We start from the raw sequence: 23,225 nt of genomic DNA, 5'->3' as shown, positions 1-23,225 counted from the left end.
CCTTGGGATGGGACTGTAGAAGAAATTCAAAGGAGCTTACACTGAGTGACCCTGAAGGTCCCACCCAACCTAAAGTCTGTGGCCTGTGAAATGTGCCCATGCCACTGTGCTATAGTTAAACGTGTCCTTCTGGAAGGCAGGTAGGACCCAGAGATGAAAAGTAGGGGCTCCCAATTCAGGCTGCCCGGACTGCCATGCTACGTCCACCATTTCCTCATTAGATGATCTGGGGAGAGTCACTTCTTCTTTACAGGCCTTGATTTCTAAAAGATAGGCTCATGATAACACTGACTTTATAGGGCCTTAGTGAGGCTCAAATGGGAAAATCCATGGAAAGCATTTAGCACTGATCATGCATGGAAAGCACCTGATAGCTAATGGCACCTATTGTAACTAATAACAGTATTATAATTAGTATTGTAATCATTGACAATAGGATTTTTATAATTAGGGAAAGTGGGGAACTACCCACATGACCATCCTCCTGCTTTCTGTGTCAGTGTTTGACCAAATGTGTTCATCCCTGGTACTCTCATTGCTTATCCTCCAAGAGCACTGGAATATAATGGAAAATGTATTCCAATTTGTTCCAGCCAGGAACAGCTAGCAACAGGGGTTGGAGGTGTGCTTCACTACATGAGCCTACCCTTTTTTTTTTTTTTTTTTTTTTGAGATGGAGTCTCATTCTTGTCACCCAGATTGGAGTGCAGTGGCACGATCTTGGCTCACTGCAGCCTCCGCCTCCCAGGTTCAAGCCATTCTCCTGCCTCAGCCTCCCAAGTAGCTGGGATTACAGGCCTCCACCACCATGGCCGGCTAAGTTTTTTGTTTTTGTTTTTGTTTTTTTGTATTTTTAGTAGAGACGGGGTTCCACCATGTTGGTCAGGTTGGTCTCGAACTCCTGACCTCAGGTGATCAGCCTTGGCCTCCCAAAGTGCTGGGATTATAGGCATGAGCCACTGCACCCAGCCGAGCCCACCTTTTGATAGGAGCCTCCCATGGGCAGGCAGAGTCAGAAGTGTTATATGCGGCCACTGGTCACTTAGGCAAAACCCTGCCAGCTTTCAGATGTGCAGTGGAGGTGGCAGGGGGAGGTGGCTGGCGCTGTGTATGCTTTGCAGATACTTGGTAGTGTGGCGATTGCTCTAGAGGACTCTAGTGTCCAGAAGCAGGCATGTGCAGTTTTTCATTACAGTCCTCCTTCAAAGAGTGCAGCTGGTCCTGTGCTTTGTGGAGAGAGGTGCACTCCGGGTGGCCCATAAACCCAGAAAACAGGATTCCTATCTGGTACAGGATACCATCCTGGCACCTGCAGAGGGGTCTGCGTGAGACCCAGAAATGACTGGATCCACAGCAGACCTAGTCTGTGGAACAGTCTTAAAGAATCCTCCATCCAAGCTTCTATCTGTCACCCGGGGAACTGGACGTTCCCTTCGGTCACAATGAACTAGTGGCCTCCTCTTCTTCTCTCCAGCCAGGGTCTTTGCAGTCCTCAGCCATGTGACCTCCGACATGCCAGGCTTGGTCTGATTGCTGTGCCCTTGTTTGTGCTGTTTCCATTGCCTGGACCATCTTTCTTTTCTTTCCATGATCAAAACCCTATACATTCTTGAGTCAGCTCATGCAACGGAATTGGCATTGGAATGTTGCAGCTCATTGCACACACTTGGTGACAGAGTGCACAGTAGAGAAAGGCAGCGTGATAGACTCCTCTTAGGAAGCAATCAATAAGGGCCAAGATGGAAAAGATGTCTTATTTCACCCAGCAACTATTTACTGAGTACCTACTATGTTCCGGACACTGTGAGATGTTGCCGCTAGATACAATGATGAGCAAAGCAAGATGTAATTTCGGCAGAATTTAGTGAGTGTGTGGGGACAGGGAAGAAAGAGGATGAGACATGATTCAAATGGATCTACAAACATATAGTTACATACACACTAGGACCCCTGAGAATACAAAACAGGGGTTCTGTTCTAGTTTCATGTTTGCAGGAGGTGGCTGGGGATGGCTTTATGTCAGGGAGTGTCCTTTGATTTTAAATGTGAAGTATGAGTGGCAGTTGATAGGTAATGGGGAGCAGAAGAGGGTCTCATGCAGATAGAATGGCATGTGCAAAGGCCCCAAGGCTTTGCAACTGAGAGCTTTAGACCAGGGCTGCCGATGTGACATCTAGAAAAGTATACTTGTTCGCCCCTTGCCATTCTCTTTGGTGCAAAGGCCTGAGCTCCCTGTCTTCAAACCATGGGGCTTGAGGTCAGTTACTGGACTTCTCTCTTCCTGCTCTTTGTCTGTAAGCCAAGGTACCCTCAACCTGACATTGAGAGCCCTGGGGCCCACCCAGTCTGTAAGTGGAGATTTGAATCCAGACTTCACCAGTGGATGACATTCTTGGACATTACAAGAATTATGGGGAGTTAACTCCACCTGAAAGTTCTCACCATCTGAGACTTATACAAGCCCTTCTCTCTTAATTCAGACTTGGGAATTTTCCCTATCTCTGCATTTCCAAAGCATTTGACTTGGTGGGGTGTTGCAGATTTGTTAAATGTTTAGTAGTAGAAAGAGGACGAGCTTTGCTGCTGGGCATATTTGGATTCCGAACTGTGTGACCTTTGACAAGTTTCTTAACGTTATATCCTGAGACTTGTTTTCTTTCTATGCTCAGTGGAAATAAAGCGACACATTTTGGGAGTTGGTTTTAAGAGTAAGATACACGGTTTGTAAAGTGTGTCTGTCTTGTTCACTTTTCTGTTTCTGCCACCTGACACAGTGCCTGGCACATAGTAAGCACTCAATGAATATTTACTGAATCAGTAAGAGGTTTAGGCACCGTGATTGCAGACAAGATGTTCATAGAATAGATGGTCTTTTCCTTCTTTATTGATGACTCCATCTCCCTGTCACACTTCAAGGTCGGGGCAGGTGGTTCAGAAGTACCAGAGGTTGGCTTTATAGTTCTGCCATTACCCACTTTGACCAAAGAGGGCAGCAGTTAGCATTCTTTACTTATTTATTTTATTTAAAACGAAGGTTTCCTTAAAAGGACTTGGATCTTATCTCTAATCATTCCTCCGTACCCACAGTGTTATTGATTCCTGATAATGGTCTTAGGGCTTGAAGACCTATGAATGGGCTCATTTTTCTCATACCTGTTTCTACCTGAGTGCCCACTATGTGAGTGACGTGGTTGTGAGCTGGCGGGGAGGTGCTGAGTAAGCCTGGTTAGGGGATACCTGCTACAGCAGATGGGCCTTCCAAACTATGTCCCTGGGCATCCACGACCTTCAAGCTTGTGGAACTTAAAGGTGAAGAAAGCCTACACTATTTTAAAAGCCACATGAAGGGTAAGTTATAGATGTACCAGGGTCTCCTTGGCATCTGTGCTGTGTAAACTCCAGGGACAGAGCAGCTATTGGCTCTTGTTCAAACCACAAGAAAGTCTCCTGCCCACTGCTGGTGCATTCTGGGAACAGATCTGCTGTCTGCAAAGACTGCATCTGCAGGTCTGGTGTGCAAAGGAGGGTGGTCCTTTGGCTAACGGTGGACCTGCTCCTAGGCCTATGCCAGAGTCCCTCAGCTCTCCTAGCACACCAAATCCCAATTAGGGGAAAAATAAAATGCTATAGATGGCTCCTGAGATGTTGCCAGCTGTTTGGGCTTCACGAATGCCCCGACCTGAAAGCTGGAAGTTCTGAGAACCGTTTGAGGGCATGGTATTTTTCTGGGCACTGCTTCAAAGAGGCTGTGGTTGAAGACCATGCTGCTATTCTGGTGGCCACTTGTGTGGGATAAAGTTTCCCATGGGCCCCTGTGGAGAGGCTGGACCACTCTCAGGGGATTGGGGGTGGTCTCAGCCCCCCTCACCGAGTGCACTTGCATGGCACTGAGCAAGTCAGCGCCTCTGACCCCTGAGTGGGCTTGAGCTTTTAAGAGGTCGGCGTGCCCCCTTAAACTTGGTGTCTCCTCAGAGCACAGCACAGATGCCCAGCCAAAACACCCAGGGCGAAACCACTCCAAGAGGTTAAAGGGCTTCAGGGGAGAGAGGGTACAGAGAGAGACAGAGAAGCATTAAATATTAACTTTGAAGATTAGAAATGAGATGTGCACTGGAATGAGATCATTTGGGGGTCTGATGCAAAGACCCAGACTTGTTTCTAGGGGTTTCTTGGGGCTTCGGGGGCCTCCTATCAATGGACTGTTTGGGCACCCATTTGGATACATGCAATCCTAAAGGCTATGGGCAGTGACAGAGTGATAAGTCTTTATCACTAGCCTCAGGGAGAAGTCCACCTAAGAAATGGCACTATCCCATGATGGAGCAAGACCCAACCGACCAAGCTGGGAATTATCGCCTACTGCAAGGCACCCCTGTACTTTGTTGAACTCTCTGTTTTCTGTCTCGCCAATGGGCCAGACTCTCCAGCCTCCAGGCCTCTGCCTCTGCTCCAGCCATGACCAGAAGTTCCTTTCCTTTCTCTTTCTCTTAACTGTCTCTAGTGATTCTCTAATCCCAGCTCAGGCAGGATGTCGCCCTCCGGCATGTCCAGGCTGGCCAGATGTGTCTGCTGCATGCTCCTGTGGCTCCCTGGACAATAACTGCCTGTCTTCTTGTCTCACAAGAGTAAAATAAGATTATTAAAGGTAGGAACTTTGTCTACCTGCTTATTACTGAATCCCCAAGACATGGCACAGGATCTGAGATGCTTCCTGAAATACTTCGGAATAAACAGCAGACAAGTGAATCAATGAATTTCAAGTATATTTGAGGAGAAGGAGGAGGGAGGTGGGCAAAATAAAACAAACAACTAACACTGTGGCAGAGAGGGGCACAGGACCTGGAGATGGGGCCTGAAGAAACAGCCTGCCACATATTTCCTGAGTGCTACCACAAGGAAGAGGGGCAGCTGGAGGCCGTAGGGCCTGCAGAGGAGCCAGCAGGTCTAGCAAGGAGTGCCTTGGGTAGAAACTCCTGGGGCTAATTTTGGTGTCACCACTGACTTCCTTAGGGTGCTGAGCCTTGGGTTCTTCGTGTGTTGGTAGCATTTGGGTGCTGTCCTCCCACAGACACATCAACAAGTTCATGGGGGTCTCCTGTAATAGGGTCCTGTGACTTGCCTCTTTTTGGAGGTCAGTCTTCAATATTTTGGAACAACATCCGTATTCAGCCTCTCCAGATCACATTTTTACTCATCCCTTCCTTTTCTGAGTAACCCTATGGAACAAGGACTTCTGACCCAGCGCTCCAAGAAGCCAAATACAAAACCATCCCCGTCTTCGTTATTGTATTACCTTTGGTGCCCTCCCACAGCCTCATTCATTCATTCATTCAACATTTTTGGGAACCCTGGCCACAATCTAGGCTCTATGCCAGGTGCTGGAGTCCCAGATGCAGTCCTTGCCATCTGGTGATTAGTGATGCTAGTGAGTGTCCAAGGAACCAATCATTAAAGAAGAACACGTGCTGGAAGAAAGAGAGGGAAACCAAGCAGAAGAGAGGTGGATTAGCTTGGCCTGGGGTGGACAGAAGGCTTCCTGGAGGAAGTGGCATTTCAGATAGGTGGGTCTTGCAGGAAGCCAAAGGTACAGGCAGATGCACGGGGAGGAAGTGATTCTCACCCAGGCAAGGGGCATCGTAAGATAGGTTCATATAGTGATGGAGGCTGGAAGCTTTAGAGTGATAGCATTTGAGGTATGGTCCCAGCTCTGGAGAGCCATATATATGTCACCGAGCTATGCAGAATAGTCCTGTAGATACTGCAAACCCAAGGGAGGTGTAGGTGAGGATGTAAATGAGGGTTGTGGATCCCATTTGTTCCTGGGAGAATGTGAGGGACTTATGGAAGAAGGACTGTGTTTCCCACTGTCTATCCTTTGGGGCTTTGACATTTCCCACCTGACAGCCCTTTGCAGAGTAAAAGCCTCAGTGATTCTAATCATGCTTGGTGAACACTTTGGGGCAGTTGCCTCACTGGACCCTTAGAAACCCAGGTCACAGAAACACCATCACCCTTCTGAGATTCAGAGTCCTCCCTCCCCAGGTAAGTCGGCCCTGAATCCAGGAATCAGCCAGCCCTGGGACTTTTGCCCTGTCCCAGGCCAAGGGATCTGTACCTTTCTCCCAAATTACTGGTGGCCCCAGGAAGAAATCAAGAGTGGCTGACTTTAAGCAGTTAGATTAAACATCAAATGCATTCATCCCAAGTCTAGGCATATACCTATAAGGAGAGACTCCTCTTAAATTTTGTCATTTCATTGTGTAAAATTGAGGTCGCCCCTTAACACATGAACACCAGCATGGGATGCTAATTTTGTGCTGTGTTCTTTTGGGTAATCTCAAAGTTCCAGGAAGCCTGACCTTCCTGAGCCTGTGTTTCCTTCCCTCCCCTCCGCGGCCCCTTCATTTCATCTGCAACAGACGTCAGCAGGGGCCCTGAGTGTTTCCCAGACCGCTCAAGCAGAAACCCATCCTGCTCACAAGGTGAGGAGAGCCAGGAGCTCACAAAGGCCCCTCCTCCTCTTTCCCGAGAGGTCCAGGACAGGGCATCCCCAGGACAGACCTGCCCTGGGGACCCCGGAACACAAGGCAGGCACTAAGAAACAGGAGTCTCTGGGCAGGGAGGTTTTCATATCCTCCGGGTTTAATAGCTTTCCCTGAGATGGAAACTTGGGTTGAAATGATTTGCAGCTTTCCAGATTTTCTGAGTGTGTATCTTTGGGTTTATTTTTAGCCACAGGCGTTCATTTCTTGCCAAAAAAACCTGCTTAAATAAAACCAACATTAATATTTTTACTTAACGGAAAGACTTAGTCAGGACAGGCTTTGAACTGGGACTCCTTATCTTGATGGGGAGTGCATGTTAATGGTCTGGCCTTGGCTTTGACATCAACAAAAAGGGCCTTTGAAACGGACAAGAGAGAAGGGCCCTGGGGGACTGGGGTAGGATGCAGGAAGAGCCTATTTGTGGGACTTGTCTGAAGAGAGAGGAGAGTTCCTCCTCACTCAGGCTGCTCACCGCTCCCCAGCCCCAGCCCCCAGCCCCCATGCTCTTGCAGTGGGAGTGGGGGGGGTCATCATCTTCCTGGAAAGGCGGGAGATCGGCTCTGGCTTTGCTCAGAGCCCGGCTGTGATTCTGCCTTGTTTCCAGCTGCTGTCCTTACCTCCCCCTACCCAGATTGGGTCCAGACTTCTGCCTCCTCTGGATTCAGACGCAGCAAACTGAGTCTCTTCTGCAGAATGGGCTGATACTCAGATCTGATGCCATCTCCAGGGCGCTTCCCTGACACCCCTCCTCTGAGACGGACTTCATCTCCTCTTGGCTCTGTCCTCACTTTCCATCCTTGCTTATATTGCTGAGCCTGCCTTAGTTGAGTATCACTGCCAGTCTCTCTTACCTCTAGCCCTTGAGTTCCTAGGAGCCTTATTTATCCCTGTATCCCTATATATGTCTAGCACTCAAGCACCTTCCTGGTTGCTGAACAGTTGTGTATCTGACCCTGTGAACCAAGAATTGCTATTATCCCCTTTTGATTGAATAAGACTCAGAAAAATTGGTCATTTGGCAGAGCTTGCACAGGAGTTATGTATCTGTTTTTAAATCACCCTTTCTGTGTGACACTTTATACATGAAATCACACTTAGCTTCCCATATTCAGCAAATACATATGAGGTACCTGTTAAGTGCCAGGCACTCTTCGGGCAGCTTTGGCTACAGCAATAGGTAAAGCAAAGAACCTGCTGCCCAGGGGAGGCTTACATTTTAATGGGGAGAGACGATCAGTAAAGAAGCAAGTTAATGCATAATGTCAGATGGTGGCCAGTGTCTGACGGAGCACAGTGTGGGGAGCCAAGCGATTGTGAGGTGGGGGAGGAATGTGCATGGATCAGGATCAGGGATCAGGGATCAGGGAAGGTCCCCTGCCAAGTGAAGAAAGAGTGTTCCAGCAGAGGGAACTGCATGGTCAGAGACCCTGAGAACATGTTTGGGTGCCAGGGTGTGCAGTGCAGCGAGCTGTAATTTCCTGAGATTAAGAAGGAAAATCTCAGGAAATTGACCCATGAGTTGGATGGGTCGAATTTGAGATGTTTTATTAGACTTGCAGGTATAAATGTAGACTAAATGTAGACTCTGAGATATATAAGTAAAAAGGTCATCAGGGAGGGGAACAACATACACTGGAGCCTGGTGGTGGGTAGGGTAGGTGGGGGAGAGCATTAGGAAAAATACCTAATGCATGCTGGGCTTAATACCTAGGTGATGGGTTGACAGGTGCAGCAAACCACTATGGTACATGTTTACCTTTGTGACAAACCTGTACATCCTGCACATGTACCCCAGAACTTAAAATAAAAATACAATTTGGTTTTTCTTAAAAAAAAAAAAAGGTCATGAGAGTTCTAGGTTGGCGGTGGCAAAAGTGTGGGAGCTGTCAGTTGTGCAGATGGTGCTGAGACCCACAAGCTGGAAGAAAATAGCAGGACCAAGAACCTGCTCCTCGATGACTGGACTGAGCACCAAGAAGGTCATGGGTGACTTTGACAAGCACGGCTTTGGAGAGGTTTGCGGGGAGGCTGCCTAGGTTATTGTAGGTACCCTTGGAGGCTGGTAATTATCACCCACGATTTATCTGCTGGGATGGGAAGTGACTTGACCAAGGTCACACAGAAACAGGGCAGCAGCTTCACCCAGACCCCACATGCTCCATGCCTGTTTTTCATTCCAGTACACCGTGATCACTTCTCTAGTTTTCTTGATCTGTCCTTTCAGCTTCTGAGTCTTTCGGGAGGATTTTTTTGGGGGGTTGGGATTGTGGTGATCAATAGGCTGGTAATCAGAGGGACCCAGTCCAGGCAGGCCCTTCAGGCCTCTGCTTTTCATCCTTAGTTCCGAAGGCCCTTTCCTCTCACCTAGACATCATCAAATCATCCCCAAAGAGGCAGCAGATACCTGAGAACGACCTTGAGAAGTGTCACTGGAGGAAGGCTCTCAAGATCCTGGGGGGATGAGGAAATGCTGAATCACAAGAATCTTTCTGGATTCCTCTTGCTGTTTTCCTGTGATTAGTAAATTTAAGCATCTACAAGTAATCACCATCAGCAATATAACAGTGTATCATTTGTCTAGCTTCAGGGTTACAAAGTACCTTTGTACGTATATATTGTCTCATTTAATTAATCAATCTAATTAACCTCAGACTTCCAGTGTTGGGAGAAACCTTAGGGAGCGTGTGGTTTTGTGGTTTCTAAGTTATTTGTTTTTATTCCATGAAAGCCTTGCTGGGGAGCACAAGAGTTTAAACAGATGATAGATAACACTGTTATATTGCTGATGGCGATGACTTCTAGATTTTTATTACTAATCAGAGAACGTGTGTTTGTGCAAGTGATTGGGAAGGGTTGTGGGTGGGTGATGTAAGGGATGTGAGGCTCACTGGGAGCTTATCAAGGGTCCTTCCTTTTAGGTATCAATCTTCTTCTCTGCAGTGAAAGTGTGCAGTAAAATTATGAACTATTTTGCAACCCGTGTGAATCTCATGTAAAGGTTTCTAGATGGTCTGCTGTCCTGAGGACCTCCCTTTTTTTTTTTTTTTTTTTTTTTCAATAGGATGCAAAAGTGCTTACAGGCTACCTGATCCTCATCTTCCACAGTTGGAAAGTAGAGACATGAATAGCCACAACAGTAGCCACCTCACCAGGTGGCCATGAGGACAGCGTTAAAGAACATGCGCACGTTGCTTGGCACCTAGGAGGCATTTGATAAATGGCAGTGGTTGTTATCAGTATGTTCTAGTTCCCTTCCTTCTCCTCCAGATTCACTGATGTGATGCTAAGAAAAGCAAGCAGTTTGTAGTTCTTGAATGGGTGAGCAGCTGGAAGAGTGAGAGAGCCTGGCTCTGCCCTCCTTGGGCAGGCTGCATTGTGGAGTGTCCAAGGTGGGCAGGAAAAAGACTTGCTTGGCAGGCTCTGGGCCGACCTCCCTGTGGGTCCCTGACCTATTGCCTTTGCCGTGAGCACTCCGGCCTCAGCAAGGCCCCTCCCTTTGTCATCCTGTGGGAGATGATAAAATACACATGAAGGGGCTGTGAGACAAGCTGGGTGACAGGGATCCCTCTTTCCTCCTTTTTGGTGTGTTTTCATGGGGAGGGCATCATTCCAACACTTCCAGATCCCTCTTTTCCTCCAAGTCTAGGCCCAAGATGTGAGCCCATGGTCCAGGCTTTTCTTCTTACCTAGAGCCTGCCTGCTGGGGTCCCATCAGAAGAGCAGCCCCTTCCCTGGGAATGACACTAACAGTGACTTCTGCTTTTGAAGAAATGCAGTCTACCTGCTAGCCAGACGTCCCTTACTTATCCTTGCTGTCCTTCTAAAAACCATGCCTTAAACCAGCAAAATCGTTCCATGGGGCCTTTGTAGAGACAGGAATGGGTGTGCGTGTGTGCGTGTGTGTGTGTGCGTGCGTGTGTGTGTGTGCATGCGCGTGTGTGTGCATATGTATGTGTGTGTGCGCGTGTGTGTGTGTGCGTGTGTGTGTGTGTGTGTGTGGTGGCAGTGGTATCTCACCTGCTAGATGGCATGAATCAACTCCTAAGTTATGGAGAGGATTTGTACTGCTCTTCCCTTGATGCTAACATGGGTGGAACCCTGAGTCCTAAGTTAGTACCCATTAATTAGTTACGGGTCCTTGATCCCCAGACCAGCCAAACGGGTAGCATTGTTGCTCAGCCTTCTAGCCTGCCAGTAGGAAAGTCCAACCATCAGGTCAGGGAAGAAGGGTCTGGATTTGGTTGACAATGGTTGGATGGGGGATAGAAACAGAGAGAGGGAGGACAGCTCAAGGGTATCTTGCCCCACTCTGTTTATGCTGATGAACAGCACGTGTGCAGTTTCTGGAGACGCACCAGTAAGCTTTTCTGGAAACTCAATCCCAATTGCCATTGGAAAATTATTCTTTGTTAAAACTTGTGCCACTGTGGTCTACATTGCTAGAGCTGGAGGTGGGGAAAGGCAGCATGAAGGTATATTTGTGGAAGAGGTGTGCCTTGTTTGCCTTGCTTTTGTAAACTCTTACTAGCACTCTTGCCCAAACAAATATTCAAAGGAAGCAAAGACAGTTCAATAGAGATATCCCTTTATGCCTGGCTCCTCAGGTGCACGATATATTCCAGAGGGCCCCATGCATATTTATAGATTAATGTGCCAATTACATAAGAACACACATCCTAGTTTCTTTGTAGATACTTTTACATTGAAATACTGCTTATTCCTTAATCAATCTCTCCCTTGTTTCCTCCTCCTCCTCCTCCTCCTCCTCCTCCTGCTCCTCCTCCTCCTCCTCCTTCTCCTTCTTCTTCTTTCTTTTTTCTTCAGTGAGACAGAGTCTTGCTCTGTCACCTAGGCTGGAGTGCAATGGCATGATATAGCTCAAGCAATCCTCCCACCTCAGCCTCCTAAGTAGCTGAGACTATGAGACTATGAATACATGGCACCATGCCCGGCTAATTTTTTAAATTTTTTGTAATTTTCTATTTTTTATAGAGACAAAGTCTCACTGTGTTGCCCAGGCTGGTCTGGAACTCCTGAGCTCAAGTGATCCTCCTGCCTTGGCCTCCCAAAGTGGTGAGATTATAGGCATGTGCCACCACACCCAGCCTCTTCCTTGCTTCTTTTGACCACCAGACCCCCAGAAGCCCAGATTCTCTTCCTAAGAGCAAAAGAGATTCTAGAGAGACAAGAGAGACTCAGAGGCTGAGATTCACGCTGAGCCTCACCTCTCCCTTCTCTGATTGGTGCTTCTGTACCTTGGAGACAAGTCCTCTAGCCATAAACTTTTTTTTCATTTTTTTTTTAGACGGAGTCTCGCTCTGTCGCCAGGCTAGAGTACAGTGGCGCAAGCTCGGCTCACTGCAACCTCTACCTCCTAGGTTCAAGTGATTCTCCTGCCTCAGCCTCCCAAGTAGCTGGGACTACAGGCAGCCCCACGCCCAGCTAATTTTTGTATTTTAGTAGAGATGGGGTTTCACTGTGCTGGCCAGGATGGTCTCAATCTCTTGACCTCATGATCCGCCCACCTCAGCCTCCCAAAGTGCTGGGATTACAGTGGTGAGCCTCTGCACCCGGCGAGCCATAAACTTTTTTTTTTTTTTTTTTTTTTTGAGAGGGAGTCTGGCTCTGTGGCCCAGGCTGGAGTGCAGTGGCCGGATCTCAGCTCACTGCAAGCTCCGCCTCCCGGGTTTACGCCATTCTCCTGCCTCAGCCTCCCGAGTAGCTGGGACTACAGGTGCCCGCCACCTTGCCCGGCTAGTATTTTTGTATTTTTTTTTTTTGAGGCGGAGTCTCGCTCTGTCGTCCAGGCTGGAGTGCAGTGGCCAGATCTCGGCTCACTGCAAGCTCCGCCTCCCGGGTTTACGCCATTCTCCTGCCTCAGCCTCCCGAGTAGCTGGGACTACAGGCGCCCGCCACCGCGCCCAGCTAGTTTTTTGTATTTTTTAGTAGAGACGGGGTTTCACTGTGTTAGCCAGGATAGTCTCGATCTCCTGACCTCGTGATCCGCCCGTCTCGGCCTCCCAAAGTGCTGGGATTACAGGCTTGAGCCACCGCGCCCGGCCGTATTTTTTGTATTTTTTAGTAGAGACGGGGTTTCATCATGTTAGCCAGGATGGTCTCGATCTCCTGACCTCGTGATCCTCCCGTCTCGGCCTCCCAAAGTGCTGGGATTACAGGCTTGAGCCACCGCGCCTGGCCAGCCATAAACTTTTAAACCTTATCTCCCCACTAGACTAGCCATCAGTGGAAGCAGGAAATAGGACTTCTATTTCTTGTTGTCACCCTCACCAGCACCCAACCCAATGTTCCAGACACCAACCTAGTTGACGCCTGTGTTGGTTTGGCTGTTAGGGTGCACTGGGTAGACAGTGTAGGGGCCATACTTCAGCAAGAATGGGAGTACAGACAACCTGGGTCCAGCCTGGCCCATCTGTAAAGCTGGCTTCCAGCCACCACAACAAGGTGGAAGGAATGGCTGGACATACTGCCAGCTATGAGTTTGAAAAGTGTCTTCTGTTGCTGGAAAACCACAACCTCCCCCTACCCCACTTCCCTTGTTCCCTGTGGCCCCTGGGCCAGCGAATGCCTCGGGAGAACCCTGATTGCCAAACAGGAGAGTACAAAATAGCACGCATTTGAATTACAGAGGAGAAACTGGAGCAAATACAGACAGATTAATGCACAAACCAAATAGGTGGATCTGGGGTTGGCCAGCAATTCTACTTTGGAAGGACTCTGAGAATCTATTTTGAGGGTAGAATGTAACTTAATTGTAGTTCAGTTTAGTGAAGTTTTGTTTTTGTAAGGAAAACACGGGTATGGCCTCTTCACTGGGCCATCTCTGCCTCAGACTTTTGGAACCATGACTGTGATCTTGTTTGGCTGGTCTTGGTAGGCCATTCTTGGGTTACACCTGGGTGATAAGGTGGGATGGGTACAAGTGATGGAGTAGGCACTCCTGGCCCCCAAATACCTCCTACACTTGTTCTGACTATTCCATCTGTGCTTCTCCACCTCTCCCTGAAGTTCTGTAAGGTTAGGATATTTTTATGAGGTTGCCTTTCTTCTCATCCTAGAGAGAACTCCCAGGCCTTAGCTTATAGTGCATGTTAGAAGTCTGAAGATGGTATGCCCTCAGATGCAAAAAAAATAGACATCACGATAGTGGTGATAATGCTAATAACAGTGGTAGCAAACACATGAGGTTTGGGATGGACTACACACTGTTCTTGGTGCTTGTATTAATACGACCCTCACAGCAACTTTATGAGGCATTGTTGTCATCATTCCCATCTTACAGATGGGAAACCAAGGCATAGAGAGGTTTAGCAACTTTCTGAAGGTCACCCCGCAGCAAGGCTGGGATTTGAACCCTGGCTATCAGGCTCCAGAGACCAGGCTCTTTAATGCAATGCTATGTTGCTGGTCCAATCGTAATAAGCAAGTCACTCGTAAGCCACATGAGAAGCACTGGGCTAAGAAAGCCAGAGAGATTTAGGAGGAAAGAGCCCCAGAGAGATCAAACAGTAATGGTGGAACCCAAACTCCAATGCAGCTTCCTCACTACGAAAGTGTATTCTTTTCACTAAACTATCCTCAGATGAAAAGGTTCCAAGCTCAGGCCATTTGGGGTAAGGAATGAGTTGGCTGGTTGTATGTGCAGAAGCTTCCAGCAGTACCTAGCTTTATGGGGCAGGTCTGCTTGTGACATCTTCTGTCTAAATCAAGTCAAGCCATTTTTGAACCAGGATGTTGCTATTTAAAGGAATCCTTTTGCCTTGCCCCTCCCACCCCTCCCCGGCCAAGACTCACTCCCTTGTTTACCTTCTGTGTTAATGAAGCAGAGAAGATGGGTCCAAATCACTTCAGGAAGAATCAGTGGTAAAGGCTGGCAGACATGCCTCTGCCAGGAGGTGAAGCCGTTATAACCTGCCTGTGAGAGTTAATATGGAGGAAACAGTCCCCAGGGCCTCCGGGAGGCTGGCTTGTCGCCGAGAATGCTACCGCAATGTTAGAAACAGAGGTGGATGCAGGATCTTGAGAGACATTGGCCTGGGATCTTGCCAACCTCTCGTTTTTATAGCAGACTTGGAAACAACCACTCGCCTCCTCCTAATTTGAGCTGCCTCCACTAAATTGCTCACTTTGCCAATGACTCTGTATTGCCATCCCTGGCAGGGAAGGTCTGAAGGGGCCATTGATTATCTGAACCCTGACTTGATGTCTGACTGGAAGGGTAGGATCCAAGCTCATCTGGAAAGAAACAAGACAGAATCCAGTAGGGATGAAGAATCAGTTCTTAGTAAAGATTTTTTTAAAAACAGAGACTGGAGTCAAAGAACTGGGATACATAGTGGAGCATCCACAATGAGGAAGGATAATGGAGCCACCAGAATATGTGTATGTGTATGTATGTATGTGTGTGTGTGTGTGTGTGTGTGTGTGTGTGTGTGTGTAGGTATTTTACTTAAGCATTTATTGAGTATCTACTCCTTTTGGGGCTAAGTGCAACTTGAGATAAGAGAGAACTATAGGATCTCAGGGCTGAAAGAGTTCAATTTGTAATTCAAAGTATCACTGCCTAAGCAAGCCCCATTCCAAATTCCTGTTGAGGTCTCAGCATGGAAGTATCTAGCACCCCCATCGTAACCCCTGACAGAGGCACTCTCTGCCCTGATGGCAGCCCCCCTGCCTTTTGTTGCTGGTTCTTATTATTAGATGATTTTTTTTCTTTGATTGAGCCAACGAATGTTACTCTCAGCAATTTTCAGTTTTTGTATTCAAGACCTGTCCATTTGTTCCTCCATGTGCCGATTTTACAAATACCCGTAGACAGCTCTTGGGTGCTTCTTTTTCACACAAAGTAGAAAGAGAAGCACAACCTTGTAGAATCTAAAAGTCAAGTTCTCTATTCTTTGTGTTCCCAGGGTATGTGGTAAATGCCTCTCTTTCAGCCCTCGACCCACTGGGTGTAATTACTTTTGTACTCATAGTGAACTAATATCTACTGGGTAACTCCTTTCTGCCAGACATTGTAGTGGGAAATTTCATAAGATTTTTTGTTCAGTTCTGATTCCAATTCCCTGATGTAAGGAGAGTTACACCCTCTTTATAGATGAGAAAATTGAGGCCCAGAAAGAGGAAGTGGTTTCACTTCTTGGTCAGTTTCCTTATCTAGATAATGTGGATGCTAATATTGCCCTTGTAAGGCAGTTAAGAGAAGTAAATAAGTGAAATGTACATGGCACATAGTGGGGGTGCAATAAATGGGAGCTGTTTTCATTGGAGCAGTCCTTCCATGGTTAGCCCATTTCATTTTTGGTGATGATGATGATGATGATGATGATATTAATAACATTTGTCTAGTGCAAACTATGTTCAAGACGGTGTCAAATTCATCATCTTGACTAATCCCTTCAATTCAGGAGATTGGTGTCATTACGATTCCTGTTTTATAGAAGATGAGGCCAGAAACAAAGTCATTTACTTGCCTACAGTCCCAATATCCATAAACAGCAGAGCTGAGATTGGAACAGGTCTGTCTGGCTCCTGAGCCCCCACTCCCAATTGCTCCTTCTTCTACCACATGGCCACAGAGCTCAGACTCTATTGCATCCCTTGCTATCTAAGCACTGGATACCAAGGGCTCAACCAGAATGCTAACTGGGGGCACTGTGGGAAGCTGGGGTGTACCACAACCCTGTGGACATATCAAGATGTGATGAATTAATGCATGCAAAGGAAGAGCCCCAGACGAGGTGGTTAGAAAGGAGTCCTAGTGGAAAGAGAACAGCTCTGGGAGACCATGGCATTGTCAGATGGACAAGGGAGGGGGGACAACGGCTCTAACAGGAGAAGTAGATTTTAGATTATGGTGAAGTCACAAAGTCAAGAAAATCCCCAGGGTCAGGGCGGGGCCAGGGGATGACTAAAGCCTAGGAAGTTCTGGAGCTGGCAGTTGTGAACATGTGGGGTAATTAACTTGAATGGTAGCTGCTTCTTTTTCCTCCAACCTCCCTCTCACCCCAGGGAATTCCCACTCTTATAAACACAATCATCTATTCCAGTTGGCTCCAAGGTAAGAGAGCAATTCCAGGCTCCACGGAGGCTAACATGCCCGCCCTGAGATGCTGTTCCTGATGTGGTTCAGGCCTTCCTAACCTCTTACTGTCTCCTCCTTGCTGTCTCTGCAGTGATCCGGGCCAAGGTGGTGGGGAAGAAGCTGGTAAAGGAGGGGCCCTTCGGCACGCTGGTCTACACCATCAAGCAGATGAAGGTAGGTAATGTCATCAGTCTGGCTCCAGGAAGGTTTCTGGGTTTTTGCCAGAAGAGTTCTGGCTGAGGGAGGCAAAATGGGTTGGAACTGGGGTGTGTGTCTGAGCACCAGCCAGACCCAGCCCTTGTGCCTGCTGGAGAGGGAGCTGCTAAGGCAGCAGAAAGGGATGGGTAGGGAGGGGGCATGGGGCTGCCTCGTCCAGGAGCCCATGCAGGTGGAGTCACTCCAAGGCACTTGTTAGGAGGCTGAGCTCTGGAGCCAGATGGCAGATAGCCTTGTTAGCTGGTAACCATGAGGCCTTGGTCAAGTCACTGCCCCTCTCTGGGCTTTAATCTTCCCAATTGTGAAATGAGGGGATTGGACCAGATCATCTCAATGGACTCTTCCGAGCTCTGACTATCTGGGATTCCACAGTGCTTACAGGTCTCATTCGGCCACTGAGGTTACAGCTTAACTCAAATCTTTACAGGGAAACTGTGCTGATCACAGGAACCTCATCCCAAGGCAGGAACTTCATCTTCTTTCCCTATCTTCCCAGCTGATGGTCTTCTTGCATCCTAGATAGTTAGCAATGTTTGCTAAACATATTCTTATCATTAAACATATTACTGAGGATATGAACATCAGGAAGCACAGGAAGGAGGTACGCCTTAAGAAAAAGAACACCAGATTTGAAATCTAGAGAACCTGCTCCTAGTCTCAGCTCTACTCCTAAATAGCCTGCTTACCTTGAGCTTGTCCCTTTTCCTGGGCCGCAGTTTTCCCACCTGTTAACACTGTGGGGTCGGGCTTAGTGCTCCTAACATCCTCTCTAGCTCAGGCATTCTAAGCATCCTGGGATGCGGGCCGTGTTACTTGTAAGGAGGAGCGGGTGGTATACAATGGAAGGGTGTACTGGTGATTGCCTTAGCACAGAAGACTGGGGCTTCACCTTGAATAACTCAGCAACTGGTTCATCACCCCATCTTTGTAAGCACCTCTCTACATGCAGAGCTCCCAGCCAGGAGCCATGGAAGCCGTGAGGGAGATACAGTTTCCATCTTTAGGAACTAGAGTCAGGTTGGGAGAGAAGAGGCATGTATGTGTGTGACTCATCAGAAGTTCAATGTGGGGTGTGCTGAGGTTCACAGGAACTGTCCAGCCCTTTAACTTATTGCTCATATTTGCATCCGTAGCAATTAGGGTAGGACCTGGCATGCAAAAGTGACTTGGTGAATGCTTACCCATCTAATATGGGCATGAGGGTGAGACCCCATAGGCCTGGAAACTCCCCGGAGGAGACAAGCCGCAATGTCCAGGTAGAAGGGAGTGGGGCAGTGACACAGCCCATGGTGGTACCCAACCATCCCCGATGCCAACCTCCAGGCTTCCTTATTCCTGTGTCCTGAGGCCTGCGGCTGGATGTACTAATTTTGTGGAACCTGTTGCTTTGGATTCAATTTTGCAAACATCCACAGCCTTCTGGTTATGTAATGTCCAGAGTCAGCCCTGGCCAGTTGCCCTTGGCTGCCTAAGCTTGGTCATGAGACCAGCTTATGTCTTCAGACAGCCCTGGGGAGAGAAGAATGGGCGGGGGTGGGGAACCAGCAAGAGCAACAACAACCCAAAAAATCCACTTTGCAACCTCTGGCAGTCAGCGCGGGAATGCCAAAGCATATTAGACCAAAGCAGAGGTTCAGAGAACACATGAACCTGCCTGGTCTGGAACAATCCTCATTACGAGACACTTGGTGGTCAGCAGAGAGCTGAGAGGGAAGTAGCTGGGAGGCGGCAGTTCCTAAGCCTGCCTGCTTTCCTTCCTACCATCAGGGCCTGGAGACCAGGGTGACCAGATGCCCTTCCTGTGGGCAGAATGTCCCATTTCCCCTTGCTGGTCTTCCCCTTGCTGGTGTCAGACCAGCCACGGGGGTCTGTCTAGAGACCAAACATTTGCTAGCCCATCAGTTTCAGAGGACACACTCCCACTCCCAGTCTGGTGGGCTTAGGCTTTCTATTCACCACCCTTCATCTGAGCTCATGAATCATGTTGCTGGAATTAGACGTAAGGTCCCTCGTCTCACTTCCGACAGAGGCACAAAGGGGAAATGATTTACCCAGAGTCAAGCATTTAATTAAGGGCAGATCTGATCCCCAAGCTGAGGCGTCGGAATCTCTTCCCAATCCTGTGTTCTTCATATGACTCCCAAATCTCCCCGCCATCTTACTTTAATCATCAGTCACCATCTCATGCCTTTTATTCACTCTGACCCTCCCACAGCTGGGTATCATGATCCATAGAACTGGTCAGTGCCCTTCTATCCAGAGATGCCACTGGAATCTGTTTGTCTCTAGGTACCAGCTTGCAAGTCAGAGAAGACACAGGCTAGAAGTAGAAGTAATAGTCCATCCATCCATCCTCTCATGCTTCCCTCCCACCCTCTCTCTGTGCTTAGTACTGTGCTATGAGCTGGGGATACAAAGATAAAACACTGCTTACAATTATAAGACTCTGCATCAGTAACATTTACTGAGCAGTTGCTTTGTACCAGGCATTCTGCTAGGTCTTTGCATAGATCAGTCCTTATACTAACACTGTAAAATAGATAACACCTTGTCCTCTGTTTGACAGGTGAGGCAACTGAGACCTGGGAGGTCATATAACAGTTAAGATCACACAGCTACAAAGTGGCAAACCTGAGCAAAACTATAGGGTCTTTGCCTATAAGGAGATAATACAGTATGGAGCAACAGGCTGATTCATCATTCCTACCTGCTTTGGGGGATATAAATGCCTACTCCATATGTATTTAGTTCCCAGGGAAACAAAAAGAAGTCAGCTTGGGTTTGTTGGTTTATCATCCAGCAGTGTAGGGCTGGACTTACAATATCCTGCAAAGGATGTATCAGAAAAATCTTTGTAGGAGGGAAGGGGGAGGCCAGAGAGGCAAGCCTGCATGAGTTTGGCACTGGTCCCTGGGAGGCTTTGTTCTAGCAGATTAGAGAGTCTACCCTAGAGAGTCAGAAGGGGTGAGCAAGGGCTCCCTCAGAGCAGGACTAAAGGAACTTGGAGAACCTGAGACTCGGAGCCGCCCTGACTGACCCCTCTCTACTCTCACTGATGAAGGGCAGGCAGACCTTCTCCCGTCTGCTAACTCTGGAGCCTCTGACCCATCTCTCAGGAACACTTCAGTACGCAGAGACCTGCGATGTGTGTGTATGTGTGTGAGAGGGAGCAAGTGTGTTAGAACGTTGAGAGAGCTTATTGCAATCCCAAACTTGGAAATTAGCTGGGGCTGAGGCCCTGGGCTGTGGGGTAAAGGTGAAAGTTTCCAGAACTGGCTGCTCTAAGCTGTGGGGACTTTATCTCCCGTCAGGATCATGAGAAACTGATCCAGTGTGCTAGGAGTTATTGTTTGTGTAGTGGAGACACGCTCTCTGGCTGGCTGCAGGGGACAGAATGTGGGGGACATTATGTCCCAGCTGGTCCTGGGAGGGTCCCATGGGGAGCCCCGCTGGTCATGTGCTTTGCATGTCCTGACTGTAGGCAGAGCAGACCTCCGGGGACTTCCTTCCTTTAGTGGTTTGTCTAACCAAATGAGCAATAGCAGGGTCTTGCCTTTGAAGCTCCAGCTGGAAGCATCTTTGACCCCCAGCCCACAGAGAACCATTCTTCTTGCAATGCCTGTGGCTCTTCCTGGCTTAGGACTCTCATTCAGCCCTCTGCAGAGACTGGCTCCATTTCCACATTCTCTGCCTGTCCTGCTAGACAAATTGCTGTGTAGAGAAAGATCATGCCCCCGATAGCTCGGTCGGTCTGTAAATAAGAAGTTGTGGGTTTAAATGAGTCCATGATGTACGCCAGCATCCAGAACAGTGTTGATCTCTGGTAGGCATGCAAGACATAGTTGGCATCATTGTAGCAACTCATGCTGTCAATGTAGAGTGAAGGCCAGACATTTCATAAGAAATATGCAAATGTCCCCAGACTCCGAAACTTCTTTTTTACTTTATTTGTCCCTTCCCTCCAAGGGAAGCTAACATCTTGGAACTTTGCATAGACGCTACTTGTGTAGATGCTACCAAGAAGAGGGGCCTAGAGGCATGCAGAACCCAGCCAAAAAAGAACAACCCACTTATGTCTGAAGTTCTAAACCAGCTTTAACTACTCTTGTTAAGAGCTGAGGAAGGGACTTAGGAGGAAGGGGATCAAACTCGTTCCTCCTCTCCTTACGAATTTCAGTATAACTTGTTCTAAGCTAAATTTTATTGAATGTTGTGGGCTGACTGCTATTCTAAGTCATTTGCTTCTCTCAAACACCCTAAGAAGTAAGTGCTTTGACCCATTTTACAGATGAAAAAACTGAGGCCCAAGAGGTTAAGTAACTTTTCAAGTGGCGAATAGGTGGCAGAGAAGATTCAAGATTCAACCTCTGGCTGTCAGCCTCCAAAACCTGAATTTACCACTGATCTCCACAGCATTGGTTTGGATTAGATTACCTTTAACATCTTTTCCAACTCTGAGATTCTAGGATTCTCTGATGTCAGGACATTATAAATCTATTATGACTCTCCTAAATTTGTCAAGTCAATTCTAGATCTCTACGATTACAGACATGATACTTTTAGAATCAATATTTAAATCAAGGTAGGATTATTATACGGAAAACACAACTGAGTAGAATTTACCTTTGCCATGTTGTTCTTTTCAGAATTGAACCTAAAACACAGCACTATGTTTGTCACAGCCAGTCATTTGTAATGTATCAGAATTTCAACTCTAGGCAAGTGCTAGGAGTTAAAATGCAGGTTCCTTCAAACTTCCAAGTAGCTGCAATGCCAAGCTGATTTCGATGAGTTTAGTTCTTACTGAGCAGTTCAAGTGACCAGACTGTAACCAGGGGCTTCATTCTCTCACTCATGAAGCACTAGGGCAGTCAAGGGGAAAGACTGACGCAGAAGGAATGAGGTTCCCATGGGCTGGGTCCAAAAGACCTAGAGCGAGTGCTTAGTTGAAACATTTGCCAAAACCTCAAGGAACACCCACACAAAAATAAGAAGTTGCTCGGCACAGAAGTCAGGGTAGGGGATGTTCTTCGAAGGCCACACTCCATGGCAGGCATACAGCAGCACACTTAAACATGGTTCCTGTTAAGGCTAGAGAGGCACCATTCACATAGAAGAAGTCATCATCGTGACTCTACCCACCCCGCGCCCGCACCACATAATTGAATGCTGAGTGCAGAGGGCATTTATTCCAGCACTTGGCTGCGTGTCTGTGCTCAGTTGGCAAGCCTTGGGGGAAAAGAGGGGTTCAGAAGGAAGACCATCTGAGTCCATCAGAACAATGTGTGCTTTTAACAAGGCAGGGGCGCCCAAACTCAGTAGGTCCAACAGACCAAGTTATGCCGTGAAGGTCTTGTAGACCACCTACCCCCGCCAACCAGTCACCACTTAAAAGATGAGAAAACGCCAGTTCACAGGCCAAATGGGAGGCATTTAGAAGAGACACCAACGAAGTGATGTCTGGCTTTGTATTAATTACTGTAAGTAAATTAATAACACATGCCAGGAAGTAAAGTAGAGGCATTTTCCTATTATAAACCCTTGGGACAAGCCCAGAGACCACCAGCGGTCCAGGGCTTGTGTACTCTGAGAACTGAGGGGATAATAGAATTCTGCAACACCTTAGTGCCCCACCCCACCCTTACCAGATCCCACAGTTCACAGCATCGCCTTGGCACACTGGGCCTGTATAATACTCCTGGACTTGACCTGGAAACACAAAGAGGACTCAGCTTCTGTTGCATTCAGTCACCCCAGTGACTCTGAGCACACACTGATGAAGGAGGCACAGTGGCCATATATGGAAATAGCATTTGCCTGCTTCTGGGGACCTTGGTCATAGGCTTCTGAGGCTTCCTGGGAGCCAGTCTAAGATAATGGGTAAGAGTATGGACTCTGAAGGCAAATTCCCCTGCTTGGAATCCTAGCTCTGCCATTTCCCAACTGTGTGGCCTTAACAAGCTACTTAGCCTGCCCGTGACTCAGGCTCCTCATCTATAAAATGGGCATACTAGTTTCTACCTCACAGGGTTGTCACGGTGATTCGCGGGCTAATATTAAAGGAGATTTCCCAACCTCAGTATCACTGACATTTGGGGCCAGATAATTTTTTGTTCTGGGGCTGTCCTGAGTACTGTGGGATGTTTAGCAACCTCCCTACCCTCTACTAACTGTTGTGACAACCAAAAATGTCTCCATTGCCAAATGTCCCAGATATTTCCTAGGGGGGCAAAATTGCCTCCAGTTGAGAACCACTGTATTAGATTATGTCGTAGATACAAATAGCCAAATATCAGCAATTTCATGTGGTTCAATCTAATAATTATAATAAAGTGTTCAATAGTTAAAAATCTTTGAACTTT

General features: G+C 47.7%; 2 protein-coding genes across 3 annotated transcripts in view; one reads left to right on the top strand and one right to left on the bottom strand.

The window, feature by feature from the left end:
* Window positions 1-23,225, bottom strand: part of SYN3 (synapsin III) — a 543,258-nt gene that overhangs the window by 321,637 nt on the left and 198,396 nt on the right. The window lies entirely within an intron of this gene.
* TIMP3 (TIMP metallopeptidase inhibitor 3) overlaps window positions 1-23,225 on the top strand; it is a 62,219-nt gene that overhangs the window by 31,781 nt on the left and 7,213 nt on the right. Inside the window, exon 2 of the mRNA XM_007975578.3 lies at window positions 16,739-16,821. Coding sequence (XP_007973769.1) covers window positions 16,739-16,821 — 83 coding nt within the window. The remainder of the gene's footprint in view (window positions 1-16,738; window positions 16,822-23,225) is intronic.

Source organism: Chlorocebus sabaeus, chromosome 19 (genome assembly GCF_047675955.1).
Source record: "Chlorocebus sabaeus isolate Y175 chromosome 19, mChlSab1.0.hap1, whole genome shotgun sequence".
In the NCBI taxonomy this organism is placed as follows: domain Eukaryota; kingdom Metazoa; phylum Chordata; class Mammalia; order Primates; family Cercopithecidae; genus Chlorocebus; species Chlorocebus sabaeus.
The sequence above is the reverse complement of the archived record's forward strand: the minus strand, read 5'-3'. Positions and strand labels throughout refer to the sequence as shown.